This window comes from Balaenoptera ricei, chromosome 14, assembly GCF_028023285.1.
Source record: "Balaenoptera ricei isolate mBalRic1 chromosome 14, mBalRic1.hap2, whole genome shotgun sequence".
Lineage (NCBI taxonomy): Eukaryota > Metazoa > Chordata > Mammalia > Artiodactyla > Balaenopteridae > Balaenoptera > Balaenoptera ricei.
This window is the reverse complement of record NC_082652.1, coordinates 5,650,474-5,674,304: the sequence shown is the minus strand read 5'-3', so window position 1 is coordinate 5,674,304 and position 23,831 is coordinate 5,650,474. Positions and strand designations below refer to the sequence as shown.

General features: G+C 54.2%; 1 protein-coding gene across 2 annotated transcripts in view; it reads right to left on the bottom strand.

The window, feature by feature from the left end:
* Positions 1-21,070, bottom strand: part of DHX37 (DEAH-box helicase 37) — a 30,249-nt gene extending 9,179 nt beyond the window's left edge. The window contains exons 1-14 of one of the 2 annotated variants that reach the window (XM_059894192.1): positions 20,886-21,070; positions 16,959-17,128; positions 13,312-13,424; positions 11,362-11,710; positions 9,097-9,245; positions 7,842-7,934; positions 5,994-6,090; positions 4,982-5,095; positions 2,964-3,065; positions 2,628-2,742; positions 1,912-2,007; positions 1,625-1,707; positions 765-912; positions 226-302 (exon numbers count right to left, since the gene is read on the bottom strand). In XM_059894192.1, coding sequence (XP_059750175.1) covers positions 226-302; positions 765-912; positions 1,625-1,707; positions 1,912-2,007; positions 2,628-2,742; positions 2,964-3,065; positions 4,982-5,095; positions 5,994-6,090; positions 7,842-7,934; positions 9,097-9,245; positions 11,362-11,710; positions 13,312-13,424; positions 16,959-17,128; positions 20,886-20,991 — 1,812 coding nt within the window. In that variant the 5' untranslated portion in view covers positions 20,992-21,070. The remainder of the gene's footprint in view (positions 1-225; positions 303-764; positions 913-1,624; positions 1,708-1,911; positions 2,008-2,627; positions 2,743-2,963; positions 3,066-4,981; positions 5,096-5,993; positions 6,091-7,841; positions 7,935-9,096; positions 9,246-11,361; positions 11,711-13,311; positions 13,425-16,958; positions 17,129-20,885) is intronic. The other variant, XM_059894194.1, reaches the window with a different exon arrangement.
* Between the last annotated feature and the right edge of the window lie 2,761 nt (positions 21,071-23,831).

Genomic DNA, 23,831 nt, shown 5'->3' with positions numbered 1-23,831 from the left:
GGCGGGGCAGGACCTGGAGGTGACTCTCCTCGCCTCGGGCCACCGCTCCCAAACTGAATGAGGGAGTGTTCCCGTCCTCCAAGTAGGAGATCCCAATACCCTCTCAAAAGCCTGGGGCGCCGATCGGACAGCTGATGGGGAGGGCGACCCGGGCCGGACCTGCTCCCACCTCAACGCCTGTGGGTGCCCCCCACCGGACATCCATCCCAGGCCCCGCACGGTTACCTGCGCCTGCTTCTCCGGGGCCAGCAGAGAGTAGAGAGGCAGCACGTGGAGGGGAAGCGAGGCGTCGGGCTGCCCACCTGCAGGGGAGGCAGAGGCCTGCTGCACCCCGCTCCCCTGCTGCCCAGCGCCCCTGCCCGCTCGGCCAGAGAGGCCCCCCTGCAGCCCCGCTGCCAGGGCTCAACCCTGGGCACCGGCAGAGAGGGTCGGCAAAGCCAGCCACGCTGCAGTCTCTCCTCCTCGGAAGAGTCCCAGGCCCTGTGTGGGGACCCCTAAGGGCTTGATTCTGCCCCCCCCCACAAACCCCCAAGGCCTGCGTTCACCCAGCAAAGCCAAGCCCGGGAGTGGCACCCCCATTACAACCGGCACAACAGAGACCTGAGGGCCTCCTCTGTGTCAGGCGGTTTCAGGAGCTCAGGAGACAGCAGGGGGCAGAGCAAGCAGGAACCCCAGCTCCCCTGGGGCTCGCTGCTGGAGAGGGCCCATCGCTCGACCCAAGCCCAAGCCCACGCGGTGGGAGCAGAGGCCCCGGCGGGTCCCACCTCCGTCCGGCCCGTCGTCCCCTAAGTCCAGGTCCAGGTCGGAGCCCAGGGCCTCCTCGTCCTCCTCGTCCATTTCGGCGTCCCTGTCCTCGTCACCTTCGCCCGCTGGCAACACCGAGTAATTGTCCAAACTGATCTGGGGCAGCGTCTACGGTCAACAAGACATCAGCACCGCGGGCTGCGAGGGACCCTGCGTAGAGGCTGGCGTTGCGAGCAGAGCCCGCGGCCACGTGACCCTGGGCAGGTCACTCAACCCCGTCCTGCCTCAGTGTCCTCATCTAAGAGTTGGGGACGATCATGGGACTTCTCGAAGGGCTGCCGTGAGGACACTACAAGCTAACACACATGCAGCCCTGAGACCACTGCCTGGCACCCTGTAAAAGCAGAAGTGACGTTGTGCAGACGCCCTGGGGAAAATGCCCCCCACGCCCGCCCGGCCCGTCCCCCCAGCTCTTCAGCAAGCACAAGGGGTCCCTTTCCCTTGTCCGACCCTCCCTGGGCATCTGTGCAGGCCCTGCTCAGGGCTCGGGGCTGGGCCTTCCAGAAGCTTCCTCCAGGCCCCCAGTACAGGGAGCCTGGAATGTTTTAAGTCGCAGCCCACCCTGCAGCCTCCGGAGCAGCACCAGTCAACCCCTCCCTCCACGGCAGGAAGGTTCTAGACCCCTGCTGCCCAACAAGGCCACCAACAGCCCCAGGTGGCCACTGGGCACCTGAAAGGTGTCTAACACGACTGAGGAGCTGAATGTTAATTTTATTTGGCTTTAATTGAATTTACACCTGTGCAGCCACACGGGGCTAGCGGCCACCACATGGACCAGGCGGCTGCAGAGCCTGAGCTGCCCCCTCCGGCCTCTACGCACCGTGGCCTTGGCCTTCCTCGCCCGAGCCTGCGACTTCTTAAACCTCCGCGTTTCTTCTACCGAATCTTTCTGATCGTCCTTTTCTGGGAAAAGATGAGCAAGTTAGGGAGAAAGCCATCTTGTGGCTGGTGCCAGGTCATCAGGGTCCAGGGTAAGGTCACTGCATCGATCACCATTCACTGGGGGGACGGGAGGGCGGGCAAAGGGCTGGCTCTTTCGGGGGAGGCTCCGAAGCCCAGGCTGACCGCCCCCAGCCTCTTGGGGGAGGGGCTTCAGCTTGGGGTTACCTGGAGGCCTGTGCCTGGCGACCGGGAAGGCTCTCCTCAGCCTGCGGCACAGCGCGTGCACCTCTGCCTGCCCCGTCAGGAACACCAGGATGCCGCCTGCGGGAGAACCAGCCCCACCGTGACCCGCTCGTTCACGCAGCAGACGCTGCCTTGGCCATGACCGTGTGCCAGGCCTTGATCTGAGAGCTGGGGCGCAAGGAAGTGCTGATCAAACCAGGGCTGCAGAGGTCCAAACGAGCAATGGGCAGCTGCCCACACACCGAGGGCGCTGGGACAAGGAGCTAAACAGTTATTGTGGGAGCCGGCATCCCATCCCCCGGTGTGAGCCCAAAAGATGGGGAAAGCAGCTCTGCTCCGGGGAAGTGGGAGCAACCCAAGTGTCCATCACCTGGTGAAGGGAACTAATGGAGCACGTGCCACGGGGATATGGTGAGAACTGTGAGGGGGTCAGGAGTGAGGCTCAGGTGGGACACACCTGTTCACCTGCCCTGTGTCTGTGGGGACAAAAGGCACCCTCCACCCCCTCACCCCCTATCCAGTTAGTCCCTGAAGCCTCGCAATCCTTGGGGCAGAACATGGCAGGGCAGGTGCTGTGAGCGCTCTGGGACCAGTGAGGACACTGAGGCACAGCGAGGCCAAGTGACCACCTGACCCCCGCTGCCTGCACCCCCGGGTCTGGAAGGGGAGGACCGGCCTCCTCCTGGCCAGGGCCTCACCTGCGGGCAGCATGCGGTGGATCTTGCAGACCTTCCGGAAGCACTCCCCACTGTAGTCTTCCAGCGGCGTCCGCTTGTTAAAATGCACGGTCACCGGGAACTGCCGGGACTCAACCTACGAGGATGCCCAGGGAAGCACGGGGTCGGGGGTCGGGGGTCAGGGGTGACCTGAGCCCAGGCCCGGGCCATCCCCTTCCCTGAACTCTGTGACCACGAAGGTCTCCGTTTGGTGCTACGATCTCATCCATCTCCCCCACAGCAGGCGTCCTGCGCTGTCACAGTTGACAGAGGGGCCCGGCCTCCCCCGGCGCCCTGAGACCCCGGCCTGGGCGGTACCTTGATGACCGGGGGCGGCTGGGCGAAGAGCCGCTGGTTCTGGGTGAAGTCCTCCACCCGCAGCGTGGCCGACATGATGAGCAGCTTCAGCGGCAAGTGCCTCTGGGGGACGACAGACCCGGGGACCCACAGCCGCCGGGGGCCAGGAACACTGACGGGGGGGCGGGCCTTGGGGGAGACCTGCCCTGCCCTCCCGGCCTCCCTCCAGCCCCACCCCGCCCCAATCCTCAGTGGCTTGTTAAAGGAGCCCTTAAGATCCCCCCGAGGGGACGTCCCTGGTGGCACAGTGGTTAAGAATCCGCCTGCCAATGCAGGGGACATGGGTTCGAGCCCTGGTCCTGGAAGATCCCACATGCTGCGGAGCAACTAAGCCCGTGCGCCACAACTACTGAGCCTGCACTCTAGAGCCCACGAGCTACAACTACTGAGCCCGCGCACCACAGCTACTGAAGCCCACGCACCTAGAGCCCATGCTCTGCAACAAGAGAAGCCACCGCAATGAGAAGCCTGCGCACCGCAATGAAGAGTAGCCCTGCTCACCGCAGCTAGAGAAAGCCCGCGCACAGCAAAGAAGACCCAACACAGCCAAAAATAAACAAAATGGGATCTGGCAGCTCTGCTCCTGGGCACAGACCCAAGCGAAAGGAAACAAGTCCCCACAGAGACCCAGACACGGACGTTCACGAGAGCCAAAACGCAGAAAGAGCCCAACTGTCCTCCAACAGATGAATGGATATATGAAACGTGGTCCCTCCACACATGATGATTCAGCCATAAAAAGGAATGAAGCACTGACACAGGCTACAATGGAGATGAACTTTCAAAATGTGCTACGTGAAAGAAGCCAATCACAAAAGGCCACATGTTGTGTCATTTCATTTACATGAAATATCCAGAATAGATAAATCCATAGAGACAGAAAGTACACTGATGGATGCCTTGAGATGGGGGGAGTGTAGGAGGATGCGGGTGACAGCTAAAGGGTACAGGATTTCTTTTCAGGGTGATAAAAATATTTTAAAGTTGATCATCGTGATGATATAACAACTCTGAATATGCTAAAAAAACACTGAATTGTACACTGTAAGTGCATCCATTACGTAAAATAAAGTCACAAACCGCCCCCCCCAGATATCAGGCCAACACCTGCCCCAGGGCCTTTGCACCGGCTGTTCTCAATACTCAGAATCTCCTCCCACCGGCACCCCTCCTCACTCCCTCACTTCCTCCAGCCCCCCACTCAAAGGTCACCCTCTGAGTCTTCTCTCACTACCAACCCTCCACCTTCTGCCTGGTACTGCCCCCTCTCCCCGGCTTTGTCCGTCACCAGCTCACAGGCTTTCTGAGTTTGCTTATCGTCAGTTGCCCTCATGAAAATGGAAACCCCAGAAAGGCAGGAACCTCTCTCCTGTTCACTGCGATGTGCTCGGTGCCTGGCACACAGCACACACAGACCTGATGTCTATCTGACAAAGGTTCTGCACTTCTAAGAACTGGGCGGGGCAGAGTGTCAACCTGTCGCGGGACTGGCGGGGGCCAGAACAGGACTGCTCCACAGAGCTCCCACCCAGGGCAGCATCCCTCTGACCTCCGCCTCTGCCTGATCCGGGGTGGCGGAGATGCAGGCAGAGGCGGACCCCAGGCCGGGCGCAGGGCAAGCATCTCAGAGCACGCGGAGCACAAGGGCTTGGCTGGGTGGCCCCACCAGCGCTGCGGGTTCCAAAGACCTGGCTGGCGCCTTAAAGCCGGCTGCAGCGGGGCCTGGCCCACCACGGTCTCCTTGCTTGAGCCTCTTGCTCTGGACAGAGGGAAGGGTCACAGCGGATGAGGCTGGACCCAGGGCGGGGACCCAGAGGGGGTCACAGTGGATGAGGCTGGACCCAGGGGGGGTCTGTTTACACCAAGACCCGCAGCCCAGCACCGGGCCTGGGGGGTCCTGTCCCAGGAGACCCTCTCCCGGCAGCAGCCCGGGTGTGGACGTGGCCGGGGCTTCGGGGCTCCCCGGCGCCCTCACCTACCTTCGCCCGCAGACACGCTATGCGGGATAGGAGGCCGACGAGGATGTCGGTGTACACGCTCCTCTCGTGCGCTTCGTCAATGATCACCACCTTGTACTTCGGCAGCAGGAAGTCCTGCGGGGAGGTCCGGGGATGAGGCCAGCCAGCCGGGCCTGAGCCCCCCAGGGTCACCGTGCACCCAGAGTGCCTGCTCAAGGAGCCCCTGTGGTAGCCGGCACAGGTCCGGAAGCTCTCGGCCTGCGGGGTGTCCTGGCCTATGACCCAGGGCGAGTTGCTTCTCCTCCCAGGCCTCTTTCTTATTCTGTCAAATGGGACAACGGGACCCATCTCATGGGGTCACGGTGAAGTTTCGATGACAATTACTGTCTGTAAAGTACATAGTACGGGGCCCGGGCCCTGGCAGAGAAATCGCTAGAGAAAAGGCAGCTACGATCTATTAGAGCTGAGCTACCAAATGCAGATGGCCGTGGGGCGGGGAGGGCAGGCAGGAAACAGGAACAAGGGGATGCTGGGTGGGGACCAGGGGCAAGAGCTCAGCACATGCCATACAGAAAGGGGCCATTGGACGCCACAACACACTCACAACCACCGTCCCAGGTGGCCTCAAGGCAGAGGCAGGTGTCACCTCTTCCCTCCCCCGTGACCCCTGCCCGGGGGGCGTCATACAGCCCAAGAGAAGCAGTGTGCATTTGGCTAACACTCAGTCTGTGAACCAAACCACAATGAAAATACAAGTTCACGTTTAATGAGCACTTACGAGGTGGTGTGCTAAGGTGCTTTCGTGCGTCACACGATTTTTGTTTCAAAGCAATTAGGAGGAAGGTACCAGCTTGCAGATTGAGAAACCAAGGATCACAGAGGTTAAGTAAGTTAACTTGCACAAGGTCACACAGCGGCACGGTGGTAAACGCAGTGCTTTGCCAACACTCACTGCTCACATTTCAAGTGACATCCTAGCCCCCCACCCCCATGCTTACCAGCCTTGCTTTGTGATACCAGATGAGCAACCAACCTTCTGGATTTCCTTGAGCAAGACGCCGTCGGTCATGAACTTGATTCTGGTCTCTTCGGTCACGTTTCCCTCATATCGGATCTGATAGGAGACGACCCTGTGGGCACAGGCTACGGCTCGGTCCCCCAGAGCTGCAGCTGCCTGGGGCTGCAGCCGTGCGGCCACTCCAAGGTGGGCAGAGGAGCAGGCCTGGCCCCGCTGGGCAGGCGGCCGAGGGTAGGGCCCACCGGCTCCCCAAGCAAGGCCCGGACACCGGCCCGCCCCGCCTCCCTCTCCAGGAGCTGTCACGGGCAAGTGAAGAGCATGTCAATCAAACACACACACAGACCCTGCTGGAGCCCGATTTGAACAACCAACTGTAAAAGCTGTTTAGGAGACAACCCGGGAGATGGGAACACGGACCGGAGCACACTCAGGAGTTATGATACACTCTTTAGTGATAGTGACGGTATTGCAGTTATGTTTTCAGAGTCCTTATCTTAAAAAAAAAAACAAAAAAAAATACAGGGACTTCCCTGGTGGTCCAGTGGTTAGGACTCTGCGCTTCCACTGCAGGGGGCACGGGCTTGATCCCTGGTCAGGGAGCTAAGATTCCTCAAGCCTCGGGGCGCGGCCAAAATAACAAACAACCCAAAAAACCCCCCGACTCATGATCTTTCAGACCCGCACAGTGAAATATTGAGGCTGAGATGATGTGAGATCTGAGACTTGCTCCAAACTGGGTCTCGGGTACATGGGGGCTCATCATACTAGTCTTTCCACTTTTGTATACGCTTGAAGATTTCACACTAAAAAGCTGAAGAGAATGAAAGAAAGGGGCAGCTTTGTATGTACTGTAGTTTTCAAGATACGCATTGAAATGGCACAAGAAAGATACAGAAGGGCGTGAACAGTATGAACCATTCACGCCAGACAGCGAGAAATACAGAGACGCACAGAACTGCCTGCCTGTGCACAGAACTGTCTAGAAGGATCCACAGGAAATGTGCAGTGGTGGCTGCCACGGGGGAGGGGAGCCGGGGGCGCCTCGCCCACCTAAGATGCGAACAGAACAAGGCTCCCAGTTTGCGTGCTGGGCCCAGCGGGGGCAGGGTTCTGTCCCCAGAGCCAGGACGGGCCTGACCCATGGCAGGTCCTGCTCGGTAAACATCTGATGACAGCGTGGACGGCGGGCACTCTGCCTCGATACGATTCTGTGCTTTCTTTTTTCTTTCTCCTCGGCCGCGTGGCGCAGCTTGTGGGATCTTTGCTCCCTGAGCAGGGATCAAACCCGGGCCCTCGGCAGTGGAAGCGCGGAGCCCTAACCACTGGACCGCCGGGGTACCCCCTACAGTTCCGTGCTTTCCGAGCCTCAGACCCCACTGGACACGCCATCCCTTCCAGCCTGAACTGGACGGTCTGGGCTGAGACCCAGGCGTCTGCGCTATAAACACGGCACCGAGTCATCCTCAGGCCAGGGCTATGCTGTGTTCAAACTGCTTTCCGAGGCAAGTCCTGCAGACTTACTGCCGGAGAGGATTTTCCTTTTGGAAACTTGAGTTGTAAATTAACCCGGCCACGCTGCCTGCCTCCTGCCTGCCTTTGGCCACCTGCTGCTCTGCTCTGCCCTCAAGGCCCTGTAAGGGCCACTCTGTCCCCTCACTAAGGGCCTGGCTGGCTCGTCCCTGCTTCACGGCGCCCCTGGCAGGAAGGTCCTACCGTCGGCATGTAGGGACCGCCCTGTGCTTAGATGCAGACGTGGCGCCCCCTCCCGGCGCCCCCCGGGGGAACGAGGGCCTGCGCCGTGGCTCAGATCTGGCGGGGCCAGAGGGCCACCCCCAACCCTCCCACAGGAGGCAGAGCCCTCACCGCGGCGACAGATTCATCTCCTTGGCCACTCGCTGGGACATGGCCACGGCGGCCACTCGGCGGGGCTCCGTGACGCCAATGATGCTGTTGTCACTGGGGGAGGAGAACACAAGGCATCAGCAGGGCTCCGCCCCACCTGTCTGCCCCAAAGTCACACGCGGCTCCAGACGCGGCCCTCACTGGGGGCAACGGGCCACGGGCGCCCGGCCAGGCACCGCAGCATCACTGAACAGCAGCGAAAGGGAACGGCCCACAGGGCAGTCTACAGGAGACGCTCCGATCGTCACGGGGCGAAGGGGTAACCGTCCGGGTTAGCCGCAAACAAGAACGAGGCCTAGGTGGACCTGAGCCCGCAGCCGGGGGGCCTGTCCAACCCAGCCGAGCACGCGCGCCTCCACAGAACCGACCCAGGGCACGGGTGGTGGATTCTGGGCAGGAAAGAGTTGACCCAGCAGGCCCGAGGCTGCTCTCCCTACAAAGCTCTGCTTCCAGGGCAGCCCCTGGCTGGTGTCTGGGATCCTGGATTTCAGGAGGGCTCCCGCCTCTCCCTGACGGACAAGAGGGGCTCACTGCGCCTGAACTGTCTGTACAAACAAGGTGGCTCATGCTGACACCTGCTTTCCTTTGGGGAGTCTAGAACTGGGTAGGTACCAGGCAGAGGGCGCCTGTGTGACCAGCCCCCAGTACGAACCCTGGGCGCTGAGCCTCTACTGGGCGTCCCTGTTTGATGACACCTCACATGGGCAATGAAGCGTGTCCTGTGTGACCCCCGCCCTGGGAGAGGGCTCTGGGGGCCTGTGCCTGGTTCCCCCAGACTTCACCCCGTGAGCCTTTCCCTTTGCTGGCTGTGCTTTGTGTCCTTCACTGTAACATATCACAGCCATGAGTACAACTACATGCTGGGTCCTGGGAGTGTTCCCAGCAAATTGCTGAACCCGGGGGTGGTGTTGGGGACCCTGACACACACGGGTCAGAAGGGCCATCCCTCCCACCAGGGACCAACCTAAACGTTTTACACAAATTCAGTCATTTCATCTACATAACAACCCCATGAAGTAGGTGCAGTGATGAACCCCATGTCACAGCTGAGGAAACTGAGGCCCAGAGAGGTTAAGGAGCTTGCCCCAAGTCACACAGCATGTCAACGGCAGAGCCGGAATTAGATCCCCAGGAGCCCGTGCTCCTAACAACTTCCGGGGACCACGTCTCACTGTCACCTGAGGGACCTGCGGGGGACCCCGTGGCCAGCCCCCACCTGCTGTAGCCTGCTTCGTAGAGAAACTGGGGCACCTGGGTGGTCTTCCCGCTGCCGGTCTCGCCGCACACGATGACAACGGGGTGCTCGGCCACTGCCTCCATGATCACTTGTTCTTCAGAGAGAATCGGGAGCTTCAGCCGCTCTTCCTGGCGAGAGAGGGGAAGTCAGCGCTCACGGAATGGGGGTGGCGGGTTGTCGTCCCCTGCAGAAGGGCGGAGGGGATGGGGGGCTTTGCTCAAAGCAAGACTACGTAGGGTGACGTGGTTGCTATAAAGGCAGCAGCCGGCATCCAGCCAAGGGGAACAGGTGCGCCCGCTGGAGGACGGAAGCCCTGACGGCTGGGGAGGGGCAGAGACATGGGCTGGGTCCTCGGGGACAGCGTGGTCCAGGGAAGCCCCTCTGGGCACAAGGAACTCTTCCCTGCTGCTGGTGGGAGCCTACACTTACGGCACAATCACTTCGGCAAACAACCGGGGGGCTAATTTTACCAAAATCGAGAATGTGAGATACAGCGATTCCTCTCCTAGGTGCTCACACGTGGGTGCGCGTGCACACACACATACACACGCTCACACAAGTATTACACAGTGAGGGAGAAGTTTCGTGAACTCCTGCTTGCCCTTATTATGTGTGAGGCATGCTAGCACGCTAATTTTAAAAATTCTGTTCTCTATCTCTATTCCATTCCATTGTTTTTTTTTTTTTTTAAAAAGGTGCTGGCCATCTCATGACCCCACAATGGCTGTGACTTCCAGTTTGTAAACGCTGCCCTCCCCCAAATTTTTGTACCTGTGCCTTTGAGAAAAAGGCAAGAATGTTTAAATCAGCAGTGAAGATGGTAGCAAAAAGCTAAAACAACCCAAATGTCCAGCCAGAGAAGGGTACTTAAACTGTGCTCTATTCACGCAACGTAATGCTCTGTAGCAGTGAAAAAAAAAAAAAACCCAAACGGACCTCGGTGACACACATCTACACGGATAAATAGATCTCAGGAACACAAGGCCGACTAACAAATAAGCAGAGTGCTGAAAAATATATATGATGTGAGGCCGCTTATAAAAACAGGCAAACCTAGGCTTAAAAACATGCACATGGAAAAACCAGAGAAAGGCAGGGGATGAACCCCAGGGGGCACCAGGGACACTGGATGGCGGAGCCCGGGTTCCTGAATGACCGTGTGCAGCAGAATCTCACGCCCCGACTTGCAGCGGACGGCACTGGGCTCTGACATCACCTACGAGGAAACCTTCGTGGCATGAAGCCAGTGGAACTTCAGGGTCTGTCAGAGCGGTCAGCTCACCCTAACTGCTTATACATGAGCAAACAAACGTACCTGTGACTGAAATCACCTCATTTCCACAATCCAATATGCGGTTTTAAACAGCTGCTCTAAGACCCAGGAACCCTCTGCCTCAGGCCTTTGCTCATGCACTTCTCGGTGTGGGACGGCCCCCTTGTTCTCATCTGGCCCCTGAGCTCTCGACCCGGATGCTTTCCCTGATGAGGCCAGGCCCTCCTGTGCTCCCCCCTCGTGGTACCCGATCTTCCCCTCCGTGGCTCCTGTCCCACGTGTGGTCGACCTCGGTCTCCCCTGCTGGACCGAGAGCTCTGAGACGCAGATCGTTCCGCCTCCTGTGCTGGCCCACAGCACGCGCTCTGTGGAAACGTGTGGATGGAACCACCACCGTGATGGGCCAGACCCTGCGGCATCACCAGCCTCACGGCTCCCCAAGTGCGTTCCATGAGCCTCGGGCTTCACCTCCCTGAATCTTGTCATGACAACCCAGTGAGACCCTCATTTTACCAGACAAGAATACGAATTGTAGAGAGGCGGAGGCCCTGTGAGTAGACGGGTACCCCCATGCTACAGACGAAAACGAGGCCCAGAATGAGCTGGAAGGTGGGGGAACCAGCACTCCGTTCCAGGTCAACTGACTCCAGAGCCCAAGCTCTTGTCCCAGTGAGCGGATGCCTGGACCAGGACCTGCAGTCAGAGGCTGAAGGTGACGGCGACCAGACGATGATAAAGGCAGCGGACACCCATCTCAGCAGCCCCGACCACGTGCCGGGCACCCGCTCGTCAGCCCTACAACAACCCTACAAGGTGGGTACAGCTATCCCCCTTTTCCAGGCAAGGAAACCGAGGCACAGAAGGCCATGCAACCCGCTCAGATCCTGGGAGGCCCTCTCTCTGCACCCTCAGCCCCCTCACAGCACTGACCTGAGCACCTAAGCTCTTAATCAAACACCAGAGAGGCCAACCTGCATTTCGGGGGAGCGGTTCACGGGGATGAAGACGGCGGGCTTTGCTGGGGGCCTGGCCAGGGCAGAGGCTGCCGCAGGAGGAGCTGACGGAGGGGCAGGAGTCTCGGCCAGACCGCTGGGCACTGGGCTCTGGCCCCTGGCCCCGGGCGGAGCTGGTGGCAGATGCGCTGGGGCCGACCCTGCACCGGCCTCCGCCGGCTCGTCCGCTGGGGCCTCCTCGGGTCCAGACTCCGCTGAGGACTCAGACTCCTCCTCTTCTGCCTCCTGGTAGTGGCGCTTCCGGTGGGCCCCGCTGAGGCTGCTGATCTTCTCCAGACCCTGGGCTGCCACGTCGTCGGGCTTCCTGCTGGGAGAGCCAGAAGTCAGACCCTAGGACGGGCCAGTCAACCTGAGGCAGCTCTGGGTTGCTGCAGGCTCCTCAGAGGCCAGGACGCAAAGGCCATACCCCTTCCTGCCGCAGGGCCTTTGCACCCGCTGTCCATGCTCCCTGAAGACAACTGCTCCCTTACTTGATTCCAAGGACGCCTCTCAGGAAGACCTTCCCTTACCGTGTAGCCTCAGTCACCTCCCCCGCCCGCCTCCATCCTCTTCTACCTGCTCTTTTCTGCTTAGCGCTCAGCAGCACTAAATACATATGTGTTCACGGGGTCACTGCCCATCTCCCCACCATTAAAATGTGAGCTTCTCAAGGGAAGAAAGTTAATTTTTGTGCACTGCTCTATTCCTAGGGCCCACAGGAGAGCCTGAGATGCAGTTTGCACTTGATAAGCAGTCGTTAAATGCACAAGGCTTAATAGGCCAGGACTGGAAATGAGCAGAGAGGGCCAAGTGTGAGAGCAGTGGGCAGGGGCCTGGGCTGGGGGGAGCACACGGGCCCCATCTAACGCCGGCTGCTCTGTGGGAAGGCCAGCTGGTGCGGCCACATCATCCAACTGGTCAAGGCCAGGGGGGGACCCTGGATTTTAATGTGAAATCTCCTAATTCTTAAATGTTGACTGTTGAATAGTGTCTCCCCAAAATTCATGGCCACCCAGATGCTCAGAATGTGACCTTATTTGGAACCAGGGTCTTCAGGATGTCATTAAGATGAGGTCATACTAGATTAGGATGGGCCCTAAATCCAAATGACTGGTGTCCTTCCTTATAAGAAAACAGAGACCCAGGGGACTTCCTTGGTGGTCCAGTGGTTAAGACCCCGTGCTCCCAATGCAGGGGGCACGGGTTCAATCTCTGGTCGGGGAACTAGGATCCCGCATGCTGCGTGGCCAGAAAAGAAAAAGAAAAAAGAAAACAGAGACCCAGACACAGACAGAAGGCCATGGAAGACACACAGAGGATGCCACGCGACGACGAGGCAGAGACTGAAGTGACGTGTTTCCCAGCCGCGGAGCGCCCAGGATGGCTGGCCCCACCAGACGCTGGGCAGAGGCTGGAACAGACGCTCTGGCCTCCCGCAGGACCCAGCCCCGCCAACACCTTGACTTTGGGCTTCTGGTGGTCAGAACCACAAGAACAAATTCCTCTTGTTTCAAGGTCCCCAGTTTGTGGTGACCTGTTACCGCAGCCCTAGGAGACGCATCCGTGTGCAGAAGATCCAAATGCCTAATGACGCTACGTGAACCAAACAAAACCCGCTCGTGGGCTAAATCAAATCCTTGACCTCCTTGATGACAACTTCTAGACTACTCGTCCCTGCAAAAGCTGGAAGGACCTGTAACGCAGGGCTCGGCGTTACAGGAGGACACCAGCATCCTGGAGTAAGAACTCTGCCGTCCTGTGCAGTGTAGGATATTTCGCATTATCTGAGGCCTCCACCCATTTGAGGCATTTTAGCACACGGGTCACTGCAAATATATTTTCCCATAGCCCCAGAAGACGCCATGACCCTTGACCCCCCGGGAGCCCTGGCGGGAAGGGCGGGCTTCAGGGAGGAGGCAGCCGACTCACTCTTTGGCGCGGTACATGCGGCCCCCGGTGCCCAGTCTGGACGTGGTGTAAAACAGCCTCATTTCAGCCTCCGAAACCCGGACTTCGCTCAATTTCTGGAGCATCTCCGCTCGCTGGGGAAGGAAATGTGTGTGTTACACATCTGGCATCACGATCCTCTCTGCAGAAGGGGAGCTGAGACTCTAGATGAAATTCCAGCATCACTAACACCTACAGTCTTTTTTTTTTTTTTTTAAAACATCTTTATTGAAGTATAATTGTTTCACAATGGTGTTAGTTTCTGCTTTATAACAAAGTGAATCAGCTACACATATACACACGTTCCCATATCTCCTCCCTCCCGCATCTCCCTCCCTCCCACCCTCCCCATCCCACCCCCCCAGGCGGTCACAAAGCACCGAGCTGATCTCCCTGTGCTATGTGGCTGCTTCCCACTAGCTATCTATTTTACGTTTGGTAGTGTATATATGTCCATGACACTCTCTCACCCTGTCACATCTCACCCCTCCCCCTCCCCATATCCTCAAGTCCATTCTTTAGTAGGTCTGTGTCTTTATTCCCATCTTGCCACTAGGTTCTTCATGACCTTTTTTTTTTTTTTTCCTTAGATTCCATATATATGTGTTAGCATATTGTATTTGTTTTTCTCTTTCTGACTTACTTCACTCTGTATGACAGACTCTAGGTCCATCCACCTCATTACAAATACCTCCATTTCATTTCTTTTTATGGCTGAGTAATATTCCATTGTATATATGTGCCACATCTTCTTTATCCATTCATCCGATGATGGACACTTAGGTTGCTTCCATGTCCTGGCTATTGTAAATAGAGCTGCAATGAACATTTTGGTACATGACTCTTTTTGAATTATGGTTTTCTCAGGGTATATGCCCAGTAGTGGGATTGCTGGGTCGTATGGTAGTTCTATTTTTAGTTTTTTAAGGAACCTCCATACTGTTCTCCATAGTGGCTGTATCAATTTACATTCCCACCAACAGTGCAAGAGGGTTCCCTTTTCTCCACACCCTCTCCAGCATTTATTGTTTGTAGATTTTTTGATGATGGCCATTCTGACCGGTGTGAGGTGATACCTCATTGTAGTTTTGATTTGCATTTCTCTAATGATTAATGATGCTGAGCATTCTTTCATGTGTCTGTTGGCCATCTGTAACACCTACAGTCTTTTTTAATCCGAAGGTCGAACTGCAATTACCGTCCTTCACGGAGTTCTTAACGCCGACAGACGCGTGAGCTTAGGGTGGCTTTTCGCCCCCCTTACGGAGTCTGGGGTTGGATAAACAAGGCTCTCTTTGCACCACGGTGTGTCGTGAGGGAAGACCAGCGACTATGCAGATGCCCATCAATGGGAGATGGAATAAATAAAGTAGGGCCCATTTGTATAATGCAAGACTTCCCGGCAGTTAGTACAGGGAGGAACAGCTGTGTGTGTGGGACAGGAAGTGGTCCCCACTCTGCCTTGAATAAAGCAGTGAGCGGGGGCGGGTCCAGTTGGTTCCTTTCCCCTGGGTGAGCAATTCATGAGTGTTTGTCTTGTTATTCTTGAAATTACTCAGATATTTTATATCTGCTTTTATACGTGTATATGTATATATATATAGACACACACACACACACACACATATTTCATAATCGATAAAAAACAACGTACAGAACAGCAAGAAAAGATGCTCACAGGATTTAAATAGGACACACTCACAGGACGGTGAGCCTCCCCTGCCTGAAGGGCTCCAGGGACCACGCGTCAGAGCTGCTAACGGGAGGCCTGTGTGTCCCCTGGTGAACACAGCACGCCGTGTGGTCACCTTGCCAGAAAGACTAGCGAGAGAGAATCTCCTGAAGCCTCTAGATCAGGGTTTCCCGGTCTTCACGCTGCTGGCATTTGGGGTCAGATAATTTTTTGATGTTATGAGCACCGCAGGCTGCTTAATACCATCCCAGACCTCTACCCCCCAGATGCCAGCAGCGTCCCCCAAATCGTCACAGCCCCAAATATGTCCAGACTTGGCCAAGTGTTCCCGGGGATGGGGTGGGGGGCAAAACTGCCCCAGTGGAGACTCACTGCCCCAGACCCAAATACCAATTTATAGGGAATTCGGAGGGTGGAAGAACATGTTTATATCAGAGATGAAAAGTTTTTCATCCAGACCGTGGGAAAGTCTCTGAGACAGACAAACCAATCTCTCCAACAAATATAAGGGGGAAAGACAAGAGATGCGGGTGGAGAGCATCTATGAAACAATTAGAAATTGGACTATTTGCTGGATATCTAATGGTATTTTGAAAACATTTAGACATGCTAATGGCACTGTGGTAATTTGAAATGGTCCTTATTTTAGAGATGCAAACTGAAATATTCAGGGATATGTATATGGGTTGAATGGTGGCCCTCTGAAAAGATATAGCCATGTCCCAGAATGGGATCTTATTCAGAAAAAGGGCCTTTTTAAGTTAAGGGTAATTAGCTTAAGGATCTCAAGATGAAATCCTGAATTATCCAGGTGAGTCCTAAATTCAAAGACAAGTGTCCTTGGGACTTCCCTGGTGGTCCAGTGGTTAAGACCCTGCGCTTCCACTGCAGGCGGCACAGGTTCCATCCCTGGTCGGGAACTAAGATCCTGCATGCCACATGGTGCAGCCAAAACATTTTTTAAAAAAAAGAAAAAGAAAAAGACAAGTGTCCTTATCAGAGATACACAGAGGAGGGACACACAGGGGAGCAGGCCACATAAAGACAGAGGCAGAGACTGGAGCAATGTGGCCATGAGCCGAGGAAACCTGGAGCCACAGGAGCTGGAAGAGGCCAGGTAAGACCGTCCCCTGGAAACTTCAGAAGGGGCACGGCCCTGCTGACACCTCGATTTCAGACTTCTGGCTTCCAGATCAGTGAGAGAACACATCTCCATTGTTGTACGCCACCCAGTTTGTGGTCACTTGTCAAGGCAGCCACAGAAACTAGTACAGATTGACGCTGCCTGGGCTCTGACCCAGGGGGTGGGAAAGTGACCGGCCGTGGAGATGACCAAGGTTGACCACGAGCCTGACAACTGTTGGAGCTGGTGACAGGTACACTGGAGCCCATGACACTATTGTCTCTACCTTTATATATGTTTGAATTTCTCATTACAAAATTTTCTCCTTAAAAACATATTAAGCAAAAAAGGTTAAAATTCTCCAGAATGAAGTTAAAAAATAAACAACAAAATGAATGAGGGGGGAAAATAAAAAGTGAGCACGTTGATCGACCAACTCCTGGTTCAACAAACATGTGGCCTCCACAAAGCTGGACCCATACCAGACTGACAGACACCCAAGTAGCACGTCCCCCAAGGACTGGAAAGGTTCTGGATCTGTGTGTCCCATACGGGGCACTAGTCACACGCGGCTATTTGCATTTAAGTTAATTAAAACCAAATCACATTAAAAATCCAATTCCTCGGCCACACTGGCCATATCTCAAGTGCTCAACAGCCACGTGTGGCTGGTGACCACTGTACTGGACACTGCAGACACAGAACTTGCCCCTCCTTCCGGAAAGTTCTACCCGACAGTCCAGCCACAGGGATCACGTCGGGGGTCACAGACACCCCGACCCATCCCTCGCCGCGCAGACAGAGCGTGCATACCTGGCGCTTCTTCTCCTTCTGGTCTAAGATTCTCTGCAGCATCTTCCGCTCTTTCTTGGTCAGGGGCTTCTTCTCCTTCTTGGACAGGGGAGGGGCTTTGGTCTTCTTCTTCTTCTTGCCGGGCAGGACGAGCGCGTTGCTTGCATCGACTCCTTTCAACGTGCCCTTATCTGAAAAGACACGCTCGCCTGACCCACAGCCCTGGAGGACGGAGAGCGCGGACGCCCGCGAGTCCCAAGATGCTGTGTTAACGCCGTTTCCTCCGGGCTGACCCTCCTGCCCACAGTGACAGCCACCCGAGCACCCGCATAGGAACGGGGGCGCAGGCCCGTCACACCTTCATCCCACCGGTCCACCCAGCATCCGCCCCGGGTAAGCCGTCCTCGCGTTGCGGGGACGGGGATGGGGGCGCAGCAAGGAGGGAACAGGCTGCAACAGTGCCTCCCTCCCAGCGGCGCCCTGCGTTCAGCGGGACTGTGGGATCAAAACCATCTTTACAGTGACTCTGAAAGACGCGCTCTCACGCGTGTACAGTGGACTGAGTGCGTCACGTCTATTTTTAAATGGTGGAGTTTGGGACTTCCCTGGCGGTCCAGTGGTTAGGACTCCGCGTTTCCACCGCCAGGGGCACGGGTTCAATCTCTGGTCGGGGAACTAAGATCCCGAAAGCCGCGTGGCGTGGCCGAAAAAAAAAAAAAAAAAGTCGGAGTTTGAAAGTATACGTTTCAGACCAAAATCCAGCTCCCTTATCACTCTTCAACTCAAACCTATGGCAGCACCATGGGGAGGAGGGGGCTTGGGGAGCACCTATTTCTGCCTCACACCCAACGCTGGAGTCCCCGTACGGGCGGTGTCTGACTTTTATTAACTGCTCAGGCTTTGTACATCTTTATGACATTACCAAGTGTAGGAGAGGTGGTGCGCTCCTCAGTAAGAAGAACGAGACTACTTCAAGCAACGCAAGCCGTCCATTCTGCAGGTCTCAGACAGAATTAACAGCAGGGGGAGAAAAAGAAAAGAGTGTACAGCAGCGTTTTCCAAAGGCTCCAAATCGTGTGACGTGGTGACAGCTAAAGGAGTGTGTGCTTGTACGCGCTTGTGTCTCAAAATCTCTCGGTTTTAATTTCTAGTACGGTAAATATCGACAGACACGACCCACACTAACAAAAGCACTCTGGGGTCCTCAATTTTTAGGAATGTGAAAGGGTTCTTGGTGCAAAAAATTTGAGAACCACTGTGCTATGGAAAAAAAGGGGGTGGGGGAGATGTGCTAAAAATAAAAATAAGAAAAAGGGTGATGATATTGGATCGGGGAAAGCTCTTTGAAGAAGGTAACCTGCTTTATAGTCTTGTAAGATCCCTCTGGCCCCTGAGAAAGGTGGCGATAGACAGAGATGCCTTGTTCTGGGGTGAGAAACAACTTTCCCCAAATCTTTGAGTCTAAGAGACCTCGGGTCCCTCTGCTCTCACCCAACTGTCAGTCCAGGGGTCTTCTGCCCTCTTAGAGGTGCCATCTCACTTCCTGAGCTGTCACTGCTGTTACAATGGATGACGCCCATCACAGGACAACGGCACATCTCTACAGCTTGTCTTTACTTTTCAAAGCGTTCTCGTTTCAGTCACAAACATATTCTCCCAAAATACCACCTCCATGACTCTGAGATCAGGTAGGATGACTGTTACTGCTGGACCCATTTGACAGCTGAGAACACTGAGGCACAGAGATGCCAGGCGATTTGCTTCAACTCCCAGCCTATCCCTGCAACTTCCGAGGAGGGAATTCGGACTCCAGATTCCCACTCTGACAATCTTTCCTATAACCTCACTGCCTTCCGGGTCCAAGAGGAGAGTGTGGAAGAAGAGGCCGATTAGTGGGTCGAGGGAAGCAGGCTTCCCCAGCGGCCCCGGCTCTCTCTCCCTCCCTCCACCTCCTGAATCTAGACTCACTCTTCCCTAACACCTAAATCTGCTTGGACCGCAGGGATGCTATACAAGCAGCTGGATGAGTCCAACTTTGAAATGTGTTCAGTCTCAGGGGCCTGCAAGACAGCTGAACCCACTCAATCACTTCAGCCCAACTCTCCCCCGAAACTGGACCCATCATGGTCGCCGATGGCCTCCCCAGTGTTACATCCACGGTCCTTTCTCTCCCTGCCTGATCCCACAGCCACATCTGACACAGACGGCGGGTCTTCCTCTTGGTCCCCGGACAACCACACTCTCCCAGGGTTCTCCTCCCACCTCACTGGATCGGACTCATTGCCTCAGCGAGCCAGTCTGGTCTTCAGACTTCAAATAAATATCATCTATATACAGATGATTCCAAACTGCTATCTCCCCTGGACTTGCTTCTCTCAAGCGTCCGATTCAGCAGCTGCCTGCTGACCCTTCTACTTGGATATCTGACAGGCCCCCCAAACCACTCATATCCAAAGCCAAGCTGCTGGCCTCCCCGCAAGCTGCCCATGCCTGCTTTCTCCAGCCTCCAGCCGCATGCCTGGGATTCATTCTTGACATGTCCTTTGTTCTTGCGCACAGCCAGAACAAAGCTCCATCTTCCAAATACATCTTGAATCCAACCACCTCTCACCACCTCTACTGCTGCCTCCCTGGTCCAAGCATCAACTCCTGCCAGAGTCAATGTACTCAGCAGCCTCCTATCAGATCGCCCAGATTCTCTGCCCTCTACTGCTTTTCCTCAACACAGCAAAGTGATGCTGTTAAAACCTAAGCCCTGGGCTTCCCTGGTGGTGCAGTGGTTGAGAATCTGCCTGCCAATGCAGGGGACACAGGTTCGAGCCCTGGTCCGGGAAGATCTTCCACGTGCCGCGGAGCAACTAAGCCCGTGCGCCACAACTACTGAGCCTGTGCTCTAGAGCCCGCGAGCCACAACTACTGAGCCCACGTGCTGCAACTACTGAAGCCTGCATGCCTAGAGCCCATGCTTTGCAACAAGCGAAGCCACCACAATGAGAAGCCCACGCACCACAACGAAGAGTAGCCCCCACTCGCAGCAACTAGAGAAAGCCCGTTTGCAGCAACGAAGACCCCACGCAGCCAAAACTAAATAACTAAAATAAATTTATTAAAAAACAAAAACAAAAGAAACCTAAGCCCACCCTGTGTCCCTCCTCTGCTCTCAACTCTGCAGGGCCACCATCCTCACCATGACCCACCAGGCCCTACAAGATCCTGACCCCATTTTAAGTTTCATCTCCACTCAGCCATTCTGACTGCCTTCAGGTCTTAAAAAAGGATTCAATGCTTTCTCAGTGGGGCCTTCCCCGCCCCCCGACCCCACCATGAAACACTGCAACCTGCCCAAACCTCTTGTGCTTTATCTCTTTTGTATGAATGTATGCAAAACGTCTTATGTACTTTGCATTTATCTTTGCTTGTCTCTTCCCAGAAGCATCTGAACTCTGCATGGCAGGGATTTTTTCCCTTAATCTCCTCTTCTGTTACTCTCCTAGAATAGTGCCTGGCACATGGTAGCCATTCCTAACAAAACGGAGAAGTCTGGGCAGAAATGTTAAGCAGCCTGGAGCTAAGCAGACAGGTCTGGGCTGAAAAATACAAACTTAGGGGTCGCTTGTAGGGAGGTTATAATCGAAGCCATCAGAATGGATGGAATTACCTTGTAATTCCTTGCCCAAACTCCCCCTATAGCTATACTAGGGCTGGACCCCACTGGAAAGAAACTCCAGGTATTGTCCCAAATTCAGTTAAAACGAAACTGTCACTATTCCCCCTTCCTTTGTATCATCTTGGGGAGGGGGGGTGCTGTCTCTCCGGGTCTCCCGCCCGAGTAGCGGAGGCAGGGCATAGTCCGGAAGCCCTTCGGCCCCCATTGGCCAGCCCTGGCCCCGAGGCCCTGGTTGGTCCCTCCCCCGAATCCCAGACCTCGTCCGGAGGCGCCTTACTTACCCTCCAGTTCCAGCCGCACAGGGGGCGGCTCGGGAGGGCCCTTCGAGGGGCCGGGGGCCGCCTGCTGACGTCCCTTGATGTTGTACCTCCGGCGCAGCTTCCCCATGGCGCCCGGCTCCTGTTCGGCTCCCGGAGGTCCTACGACCAGCGCACTATGAAGCCCAACCCACGTGGGCTCCCATCAAGCGTTCCGGCCGGAAAATTTCCGGGTTGCGCTCTCGCGAGAGCTGAAACTAACGGAGCACCTGGGGGCGGGGCTGGAGGCGGCGCCACGCTGAAAGCCAGGGCCGGCCGGCGGCGGAGGCGGGACCAAGTTAGAGGAGGGGGCGGGGCTACGGAGGGATCAGTTTAAGCCCAGGGCTGTTCTCACAGAGGTGTGGTCTGAGTCTCTAAATACTAATATTGATTTGGCTATTTGGGAATGGGAGTGTTCTGTCACTTTAAAAAATATAACCCTGCCCCAATACAATCTTCTTCCCTCTCTTTTTTGCTTATCTGCATTTTCTGATATTCCTACAAGAAACAGTTGTGTAATAAAACGGCCCTAAATATTTCCATTACAGTGACAGGTAGAACTAAAAGAAGGCATCTATTAGACAACTTTGAATTCTCATGCCCACATCCCATTGTCTGTAGCGCACTGGGAAATAATGTATTTTCTGAATCCTGTAATTATCTTGCGACTAGGACATCTATATTGTCTCCTTTTTTCTGTTAAAAGCATTAATTGGTTAAGGGCAAACATTTAAATTATATCACAAAAAAAGTGAAGGCACTAGGCGTTATTTTAGAATTTTAGAAAGGATAAAGTTATTTTTAAGACTTATTTAAAGTTACTGCCCCAGGGCTTCCCTGGTGGCGCAGTGGTTGAGAATCTGCCTGCCAATGCAGGAGACACAGGTTCTGAGCCCTGGTCCGGGAAGATCCCACATGCTGCGGAGCAACTAAGCCCGTGAGCCACAATTACTGAGCCAGCGCGTCTGGAGCCTGTGCTCTGCAACAAGAGAGGCCGCGATGGTGAGAGGCCCGCGCACCGCGATGAAGAGTGGCCCCCGCTTGCCACAACTAGAGAAAGCCCTCGCACAGAAACGAAGACCCAACACAGCCAAAAAATAAATAAATTTAAAGTTACTGCCCCAGGAAAAACATTTGAATAACCCAGAACAAGATCTGGCTGCAGAGCAGGTAAGCAATAAATTGTTGTTGATTGGAATGAATGAATGAATGAAGAGTGTGATTAATGTGGATAAGCTCCCCTCTTCCCCCGAAAAGCAAAAGCAAAAACAAACCCCCCTTTTGTTGTGGTCATCCATTTACAATGCTTGCTGTCAGTTTATTTATCTCTTGTAAAAATAAAATACAGTGTGTGTGTGTGAAAAAAAAAAAACCCACAAACACACAGGTGGTGCGTGAGAGGATTTAGATGGTATACATATGAACATGCTTTTAATTAATTAAAAAGGATTTGGGGGAAAAAGTTATAATGAGCAAATCAAACCTGTGTTTTCATGGGTTTTATTGCTTAGGATGATAGTGATCTACAGTTTCTTCTTTAAATATGTTTATTTAAGTAAATAAAAAGTGTGTTCATCTTCAAATTATTAGGTAGGTAATAGAACATTCTCTTATATTTTCTTCTAAAATATTATATACCAAAGTATTATCTCCAGAAGTTATAAAGAACATTCTATAAAGCAAAAGGAGAAAAGGCAAATACACAACAGCATGGATCTCATTAATATAATGTTGAAAAGAAGCCAATCACAAAAGATCATACTTTATGATCCAATTCACATAAAGTTCAAAAACAGGCAAAATGAATCCCCTAAATTCTGGAGAGGGCATAATGAATGGGAGAGGGCAAAGGGAGCCTTTTTGCAAAGCTGGTAATGTTCCTTTTCTCAACCTGGGTGCTGGTCACCTTGTGTGTCGTTTAAATTCATGGAGAGGCACCTTATGATTTGTGTATTTTTCTGTTTGTATACTATACTTCAATATAAAAAAAATTTACTTAAAAAAAAAGAAGAAATATAAGGCCAGTGAATATATGAAAACCTCACCAGGAATCTAGAAAAATGTAAGTTCAAAAAGAGGCAATTTTTCACTCTTTGGGTTGACAAAAGTTAAGTTTTATTTTCCTGGTTGTCTCAAAAAATGTCTGGTTAGACATGGTTTGTTTGATTTAGGATGCAAACAAGGCCCTTGCGTTGTATTTGGTTATAATAGCTCTTAAGTCTTTTAAAACCAATAAATCTCCCCTGCCTTCATTTTTTATGTCATTTACTTATTGAGGAAACTGGGTCGTTAATCCTGTTGAATGCTCCACATTCTGGCTTTAGCTGATTGCTTCTGCTGCTTCTAATTTTTTTCCTCCATCCCCCATATTTCCTGTAAACCGTTGGTTAGATGTGGAGGCCACATCAAGTTACGGTCCAAAGTGTTTGGCAAGAATCCATCATAGGTGGCGCTGGTACTTCTGTCACTAAGACTGGCGGGTCCAGGTCCTGACCACCTGGCCCCTCCTTTTTTAAGTTCCCCACCGACCTGCCACCTTTTGGATTTAATGTCTTGATGATCGTGGCCTGGACCCGTCGTTTCATTAAGGAGTGCAAACGGATTTTCTAATTTCTAATTTTCTAATCTCTTTCACTCCCTCCTCATTTACTAGCGGGACTTTCCTAAAAAGAACTTTCGGTCCTCGACTATTTTGTGACTCTGAAATAGAGTTCTCTGAAGAAGGGCAGGAGGGATGCTTAATGCTTTTCTTTTAAACATTTCAGAATGAATGAATAAGCTCGTGCCCATGCCATCGGCAACGGTGGCCAATTTTGGGGTGTCATTAGAAATTCAGCGACATATAAAATGTATACAGTTCATATTTTCCAATCAATTGCAGTCAATGTCCTTGCTGGGGCTGTTTCCACTTTTACAAGCTTGGGTTGCTTT